General features: G+C 32.9%; 1 protein-coding gene across 1 annotated transcript; it reads right to left on the minus strand.

The window, feature by feature from the left end:
- Window positions 1-7,162: 7,162 nt before the first annotated feature.
- Window positions 7,163-9,100, minus strand: LOC130995639 (uncharacterized). Its single transcript, XM_057921004.1, has 2 exons — window positions 8,478-9,100; window positions 7,163-7,583 (listed from the first exon to the last, which is right to left on the minus strand). Exons 1-2 carry the CDS (start codon window positions 8,845-8,847, stop codon window positions 7,567-7,569), a joined length of 387 nt encoding a protein of 128 aa, XP_057776987.1. The 5' UTR covers window positions 8,848-9,100; the 3' UTR covers window positions 7,163-7,566.
- Window positions 9,101-9,346: the final 246 nt, after the last annotated feature.

The following is a 9,346-nucleotide window of genomic DNA, read 5'->3' on the forward strand; positions in this document are numbered from 1 at the left end:
AATGAGAGGATCTTCAAGAATGGGACGAGCAACAATGATGATTTGGTTGAACTAATAAAGGTTAGGTTATGGTTTTAGATCTTTAAGCTTTTCTAGTTATAATCTGAATGATTGGATGTGCAATCCAACACTTTGCTTTGATATGTAGGATCTTTATGTTTTTTTATAGGTCTTTGAACTTTGTAATATGTTTTGGGTTGCACCCTTCGTACGTGATTTATTTATTTTACTTAAAAAAAGACATAGCATTGCTTAGTCTTTTTTGCCCTTGATTCTCTCTCATTGATGTTAATGGGCGTTCATTAGTCCCATGGTTTTCTGAAGTTAGTCTTTTTTGCCTTTAATTCTCTCTTATTGATGTTAATGGCCGTTCACTGGTCCTATTTTTTTCTAAAGGATGTCTTACGCCTTTTGGCAGTAAGAGACTTTAGACAGATTCATCAATAGAGTGTCATATCTTGACATTCCAAATGAAGTAATTTAGATACTCCGTGGAAAGACCAACTCCCATAACTACAATATACCTAAAAATACATACTCATGTTGAGTTATTATATAAAGCACATTTATCGTATAAATTACATTCAGGTGAAATATCATGAATTTACTATAAAATATTATGAATCCGTTGTTAAAAAAGATGAATTCAAAATAATAGAACTATAGCCACTTATAGGATTCAAACTCTATCCACAAATTTATTCAACAAATTGATGAATTTATTATACATCTTCACAAATTAACTTTCATCAAATTCTGGTTTTACATACAAATTTTAAAATGTAGCGTGGTAATTGCTAAACTTTCGTCAAATTTTGATTTTGCATATAAAATTAAAAAAAAAATGTGTAAAAACTTTAAAAGGTAGAGTAATAATTACTGAACTTTCATCAAATTCTGATTTTGTATATAACTTTCAAAAAGTAGCACAATAATTAATGATCAAACTATAGATTTAATATGATTTTGCTATAAATCGAGATTCCGACTAAATTTACTACTAACATAATTAGCTGAATAATCTGATTTTGCATAATTTCGAATAAAGGTTGCTATGTGTCATTACATACGTCGTTTTATTCCCTCGTCGATTATGCTACGTTAATTTCAGTTAAATTTGATTGAAATTTTGATTAGTAGCAAAATCAGATTAAATCAATAGTTTGGTAATTATAACGTTATATTTTAAAGTTTGTATGCAAAATCAGAATGTAATTAAAATTCAATAATTACCATGCTACCTTTTAAAGTTTGTATGCAAAATCAGAATTTGATGAAAATTCAGTCATTATCACGATATCTTTTGAAGTTTGTATGAAAAACAAAAATTTGGTGAAAATTTAGTGTTTTACATATAATTAACATTTTTTATATCTTCTTTGGTTTGAATGATAATATATTTATCCATTTTTCATAAGATAGTATAAATCATACCATTTTCTTTGGGTATCTTTTCTTTAGAGCATCCATAGTGAGATACTCGATCCCACTTACTCGAGTAAGCTGGGGATCGAGTACCCCACTGTAGCCGAAGGTGATTCGAGGCCTACCCGATTTTTCGGGTAAGGCTTGATGGCTGAAATGCACGGTGCGTGTGGTGAACGCGCCAATTAAAAAATAATAATAAAATTCGAATTTTAAATTCTAACAGCTCTTTGCCGACTTATTAAAAAAAAAAAAAAACCTATTTTCTGTCATTCAACCTTCAACCGTTTACCTTTTCTATTTTTTTCCCCTCTTCTTTATATACTCCCTCCACCATTTTTGCATTTACCACAATCATCTTCTTCCACCATCTTCCTCATTCTCTTTCAAATTCTCTCAACAAAATGGATCCATACAATCCAAACTATTACGATCCAAATTGGGTTCTCAATCTCTCTGACGATTATCATCCCGATTTTTCGGGTTTCAACTTGGAGGAGGAACCTTGTCAAAGCGGCGAGGAGGAGGCACCGCCCACCCACAGTGCGTCGAAGCCCAAGAAAAGAGGGCGGCAGAAGGCGCTGGCTCCTATGCCGGAGGAAGGAAGGACCCCCATCACACCTACACCCCCGAGGAGACAGACCTTATTGTCCGAATTTGAACGGAGGAGACCAACGATGCCGTCCGGGGTGTCGACCAAAGGAGAGAGGCCTATTGGCAACGGATTCTCGACCGGGTGAATCCCCTTCATCAGCACCAGCCACCGGCAAATAAAGGGACACTGGGCCCAAGTGAGTGCGGAGGTGAAGTTATGGGAAAATATTTGGGTTGAGACGTGCGCCAAGTGGCCTTCCGACCATTCTGACGACTTGCTCCGACAGAAAACCCAAATCATCTTCTACGTTAGGAGCACTTCCAGCCCCTTCACCTACTGGAATGCATGGAAGATGCTCCGGACCAACCGGAAGTTCAAGTCTATATACATCGAGGGAGACGTTCATGCCTCCAAGAGGACAAAGACGTTGGAGAGGGGCGACTTCACCACTTCGACGTCGGGCGAGGAAATTACGTCTTCCCGGCCGATTGGGAACAAAGCGGCAGCGAGGGCGACTAAGGGGAAGGGAAAGACGTCGGCATCGCAAGCCTCGAAGGCTCCACCCGAATATGAGGAGATGTTGGATAGGTTCGACAACAAGATCACCCGAATTATGGAGATGTACGACCAAAAGAATGCCCTCAAGAGCGAGATCCATGACGATCGGGTCATGTTCATGAAGACATCCGACATGACTCCGGAGCAACTAGAATGACACAAGGAACAGGTGGCGGAGATTCTAACTCGGCGAAGAGGCGGTAGAGACTAGATAAGTTTTTATTATGTAATTTTTAATTATGTCTTTAGTTTTTTTTAAACTAATTTTAAATTATGTCTTTAGGTTTTTTTTAATGTAATTTTAAGGTTTTTAAAATTAATGCAATTTATTTTTTAAGTAAATTGTGTTATTTAAATTTGTGCAATTAAATTTAAATGAAAAATACAAAAATCAAAACTAAAAAAATCAAGCAAGAGATCAAGTCATCCCACTGTGGCTTCCTTACTAATAATTGTGGTCCCCCACTTCAATTAGAGGGTGTTTTGGAAGAGCTTATAAGTTGTTTAGGAGCTTATAAGCTTTTTAAAACAACTTATAAGCTGTTTAGGAGCTTATAAGCTCCTTCAAAGTATTTGGCAAAACAAGTTCTTAAAGAACTTATAAGCTGTAAATTTAAGCACTAAGAGCTTATAAGCTCCCCAAAAAATAAGTAGCTCCACCCCAATTTATTTTCTCATTTTCTTATAAGCAACACTCATTTCACAAAAAATAACTCAACTATAATTTTTTATTTTCATTATATATTATTCTAATTTCATCTGTTTTCGATTTTCTCTCTCTAACTAAAAGTTCTCTTTCTAACTTATAAGCTCAATTATCCAAACACTTTGAACTTATAAGATCTTAAGAAACTATATCTCATAAGCTCTTGAAACATCTTATAAGCTCCAAGAACTTATAAGCTCTTTAAAATAAATTTAGCCAAACACCCTCCAAGTCATCTCAAACAAACTCATCCTAAATAGACGAAATGAGCAATATGTTATCAAGAATTTTAGATGTGGTTACTAGATTAGCAAATGTTTGATGAAATTTTCGGAATTCACATCTAGTTATTTGATATATTAGCTGTGAGGGAACGAAGGTAAAAGTTGGTCTCAAAACTCTTATGATATGTGATAGGAGCTCAAAATTGTTATATTAAATGATAACTATTAATTTTGTTAAAGTAATGATTTAGTATTTTCTTTTTTTTAACGAATAGAATGATTTAGTGTTGTTTACTTAAAATGAAATTTATTTAAATTATTTATTTTATAATTTATAAATTTTATTATTATTATTATTATTATTATTATTATTATTATTATTATTATTATTATACAATATTCATTAAGTTAATAATATTGTTATTATACATTATTTTAAATCAAGTACTAATATTTAAATTTACATTGTATTTTTTTGTGTTACCAATTACTCTAACTCATAAATAATGTCATTTTTACATAATTTAAAATTTTAAAAATAATAAAATATATTGTAGCTCGTGCATCGCATGGAAAGGCGTAAGGATGTCAATCCAGCCCGAAACCTGTGGATTGGCCTGATTAACCCACCAATTCGAGAGGGTTGGACTGAAAATTTTCAACCCGAGAAAATTACAGCTCGAATAGCCTGTAACCCAATATCACGACACCCGATAGGGTTGACCCGAAAATAAATCGAGACTCTATAGGACTAACCCGAAAATAACGTGTTTGCTTGATTATTTAAAAAAAATTCTTGTTACTTGATTTTCAACTTCATTTCTTTACTTATGAAAATTAGTATATTAAGATATAATTTTTTCCAAAAATTTATGAAATGTATTTTGATTCAATATTAGAAATTTAATATTATAAAGTTATACTCATCATTTCACTTCTCTATATTTTTAATTAAATAATTAATAGAAAATATGTAGATACAAAAATTAAAAAATGATATCTATTTAATAAAAATATTGCATCTTTATATCTCTAAGAGTTACATATTAGTTACTCTCTCCGTCCCACAAAAGTGTGCAAAATGTTAGATGAGTGTATTGTGAGTTGAAAAAGTGATTCACTTTATTATAAAATAAAAGTAAGAAATAAGGAGTTAGTGATGGCGTAGTGTCCAAAAATGACAAATGCACACTCTTGTGGGACGTTCCAAAATAAAAATAAGGGCACACTCTTATAGGACCGAGAGAGTATTATGTATGTTGATGTTAAAATGTTACTTATTTATGCTTCTATTTGTTTATTACAAATATAATGTTGTCGATAAAAATATATTAATTAATTTTTTAAAATAAATTTTCGAGCCCGATTGACCCGATGGGTTAGCCAGAAACTCGAACTGTTAGAGTTAGAGTTGAATTTCTAGCTCGGATTTTTTTCAACCCGATTAACCCGTATCCTAATAACACAATAACGTGATAAAGCTAGCCTGAAACCCGTTAAACTGGCCCCATAAACACACCGAAGAAATGTCAAAGATTTGGGCAGGGACGGAGCCAGGAATTAATTTCGGGGGGGGCTGAAACTGTACGGGGGTTCGGGGATTTTTTTTTTTGGGCATTCTGTATATTTAAGGTATTTTTTTTATTAAAATACGAGCATAATACTAATAATAACGAACAATATTTTCATAGATTATATAGTTTCAATATATCACAAATTTGTTTTTGGACATTCCGTATATTTAAGATATTTTTTATTAAAAGGAAAGCATAATAATAATAATAACAAACAACATGTTCATAGATTATATATTTTCTATATATTACAAATTAGTTTCAATACATTATAATTTTTTTTAGCATTTCATACATATTAGGCATTTTTTATTAAAAGATAAGTATAATAGTAATAATAACAAACAATATTTCATAGATTATATAGTTTTAAATAACGGAATTATCCTTAAATTAAGTATATATATGAGAGAATATAATAACCAAATACTCTTTTATTAAAAAAAATTATTTTATAATAGGTATAAACATATATATATATATATATATATATATATTTAAAAAAAAAAACTCAAAATTTGGGAGGGGGCTCTAGCCCCCCGGCTCCGTGATCATTTGGGTAACTACTAAAAGTGTCCTAACAATTTTTTATTTTTTTTTATTTTTTTATTTTTAAAGAAATATTCCGATCTTCACAGATATACCTTCTTAAAAGATAGGTGGAGTACAAACTAAATACAATTACTTACAAGCTACATCAATGAATATCATATATGCTTGCTTACGTTACATATGAATACTTCATATTATCACGAACTTTTTTTGAAACGCGTATTATCACAAACTATTAAAAACAGTTAACTTTGTGTTTTCGTCACGGATCCATAAGCATTATATATAACGTAAAGAAAAAAACTCAGGATCACGTGTGCGTGTGTCCGCCTAGCAAGTAGCAATAGAAAATTAATGTCCAAGATCTAAGATTTTGAATTCTGAGTCCAAAAAAAAAGTTCTGGATCAAAAATATACTCCCTCCGTCCGCCAAAATTATGTAAAATTGCTTGGGCACGGGATTTAATAAAATTGGTGATGATTTTGATGTAGTGGAGAAAGGGTCCCACCACTTTATGAAATGTGTGGTTGAGATTGAATTTTGAGTGAGTTTTTTGTAAATAAAGAGTGTTAGTAAGGATAAAATATTAAAGAGGATGGTGGGACCATTGCCATAAAAGGAAAGTGACATAATCTTGGCGGACGCCAAATATAGTAATTTTTACATAATCTTGGCGGACGGAGGGAGTAATATTATACTTCCTCTATTTCATTAGTAACATCTCAATTACTATATTAAAACGTTCCACTAGTATTACTACATATCCTTTTTAGTGCACGAGAAAAAGTATTAAACTATTGCATTGCCACATGCCAAGAAAGTCTACTTAATCGATCTAAACTTATTTTATCTTTTCGTTCAGGCAATAATATTATAAATGGATTGGCATCGAACGAGATCTACAAGACGACTTCTTATGCGGTAGAGATTAACTTAATGTTACACGAACCCAAATTTTATCCATATATCATTAAACCTATGTAGGTTTGAAGAATATCATTCGATGTTTTGAAACTTTAATTCTACTGAAATCCTAATTAATATATCTTGTTCATCATTTAGACATAATATGGAAAACTATTAAGCCCACGTTTGATTGAGTGTTTTTAAAAGTTGAAAAGGAAATCAAGTAATTGAATCCATTACTTGTTGTTTGATTTGGGTAATGAGATAATCATTACCCTAATCCAATCACTCAATTTGTTACCCCTTAAAATAAAATTTGTTACCCCTTAAAATAAAAGGGAACCAAAAGAAAGAAATCCCTTACTAATTATTCATTTATATTGTTAAGTCAAACACTCAATAAAAGTAATGATTATTGTTACCATTCAACTCTTTTATTTGATTCAATTCTCTTTACATTCCTCTATTTGAACCAAACGAGCACTAAGTTTTTATTATTTCGACCATGTAACTTTTGTTTCTTAATTTGTGTGATTTTTTTTCCAAAGGTATACCTCAAACAAACATAGAATAAGTAAAAAAAGTAAGTACAAAATAAAACAGAAACTGGAAAAAAGAAGAAGAAAGAAAGGATCTCTCCAGAGATGGATTAATTTAACCAAAATCAGTAAAACAGAATCCATTTGTAAGAGAGAAGAATCATTATACAGTCTATAATAATATACACATAACAAGCTCAAAAAATCAATCCCTTTCAAGAAATATAACATATGGCGAAATAAATAGATAGGGCCTGTTTCCACCTAACCAGAAAAAACAGCTAAAATGAATGTATCATCTTCAGATGATGAAAAGAGTTTCCCTTCAACTTCATAGAGATGCTATTTCGAATCAACAAAAGTATCCTTAAAAGAGATGTATCCACAGTCCCACAACCGGAGTCGTAGATATGAATGGTACACGGCAAGGCAAGCACAGCAACGATCAAACAACGATAATGCTGCGCCATGTTTACCAGCGACCTATCACAACACCTTCCACGCTGCAACACAGAGTGAAAATGAAATCACAAATCTCCTCAACAAATGAACACGGAGGTTTTAGCATAACAAGTGACACGCAACGAGATCACACTGTAGCACGAGACCAGCTTTCATTCAGACTAATACCTAAGACACTGCAAGAGGAGGAATCAACGAGACGTGTATGTATTCCCCCTTAAAAGATTAACATCGTTCAACGATGTGGAGAATTAACTAAACTTCTTCAACCATATAATCCTTGACCCAAAATTAACAAGAGATGAATTATGGATTATTTATCAATTATCAGTCCTAAGATAAGATCATAGTTAGTTTTACCAACAGAGACCGGTGTTAACAATCTGAGCAAAATGCAGATTGATCCATGTTGTATCTCAATCAAAGGTGGGCATCATTGTTCAACCTAATTTGGTATGATACTTGTAATTACACGAAACCGATAACAGCAACATAACAATGATAATTGCCAGCATATCTTAAGGTATTCCTAATCCGAATAATGGTTTGGATCAACAAACTAGAAGTCCCTTGTATAGAACCTCGCAAATTTAAACAAATGTGAAATCGGAGAAGAAGAAAAATATGATTGAGCAAATCCCCAATCTGGGTCGTAGAGAAAGCAATCCCTACAGTCATAGGGTTTCAACTATGTTTTATGAGGATTAGTACTAAGATTTTGCTCAGTATGGAAACTTTGATCACAAATTCAAAGATTGAAAACAAGGATCTCAGTGATAGAGTCAATTTAGTCATAGTCACAAGGCAAAATCATGAGCAGAAAGAAAGGAGCTTAAAACACACAAAAATTCCCAATTTCCAGCCAAAAGAAGCAGATGCAAAAGCGAGATGGAATGGAAAATAGAAGAAATAAAGTGAAGCAGATGAAATCTTACAAGGAATATCCTTCCTGGGCGAAGGAGGCGAGGGATTATGACAGAGAATGGTTCTCCCAATCATGGAAATGCTGGAAACAATCCCCACAAAATACAAGAATACAACCAATCCAAGAACCCAAGGCATCAACAAAAAACCAAGGAAAAACGTGACGGATCCACACAGCATGAGCGAGAGAGAGATCCCAAGGAGCAGGGACGCGAATCCCGCGGGCGTCATGTTCTGGAACGAGAGGCCATCCCACCTCCGCCGCTGAGCCGGAGAGTGATCGACGGAGGTCGGCGGCGACCGTATAATATTCAAAACTAGAGCTGAAAGCTCGTAGAAAACCCTGGTGTGGTGATCCTGCTGTTGTTGCGGCCCCATCATTTTTCACAAAATTTCCGAGAATTCCAAGTTGAATTGATAACGTGATGGATGTTAAAGATGGGAAATTTTGTTCAAAGATCGAGGTAAATGGATAAACTTTGTATTTATGGGAATTGAATTCAATGGATAAAGCAGATGGTATTTATCTCTATTCCAAATGCCCACGTTTCGACTATGCCCCCCTTTTCCTTTTTCTTTCTTTTTTTATTTTCGATTATACTTTTCTCTTAAATTATGTACGTATCAATACACAAAAGCAAATGTAAACATTCCAGTCTCAACAAATCGATTTAATAAAAGAAAATAAAATATTACTGACTCAATAAATACATAAATGATGTGTTGGGTTTTGACCCAACGGATCATACATAATTCCATTTTTTATTTTTCATATCCAACTAGTGTATCTCCCGCGCGATGCACGTTTATTATGATTTTAGACTTGCGTGAGCTACACATATAATATAATACTGCTATTTTTTTTAATAATAGTGAAATT

The sequence above is a fragment of the Salvia miltiorrhiza genome, chromosome 7 (genome assembly GCF_028751815.1).
Source record: "Salvia miltiorrhiza cultivar Shanhuang (shh) chromosome 7, IMPLAD_Smil_shh, whole genome shotgun sequence".
Classification (NCBI taxonomy): domain Eukaryota; kingdom Viridiplantae; phylum Streptophyta; class Magnoliopsida; order Lamiales; family Lamiaceae; genus Salvia; species Salvia miltiorrhiza.

What these genes read in the sequence shown, in the direction of transcription:
- LOC130995639 (XM_057921004.1), bottom strand. Translation starts at nt 8,847, where the DNA reads ATGATGGGGCCGCAACAACAGCAGGATCACCACACCAGGGTTTTCTAC.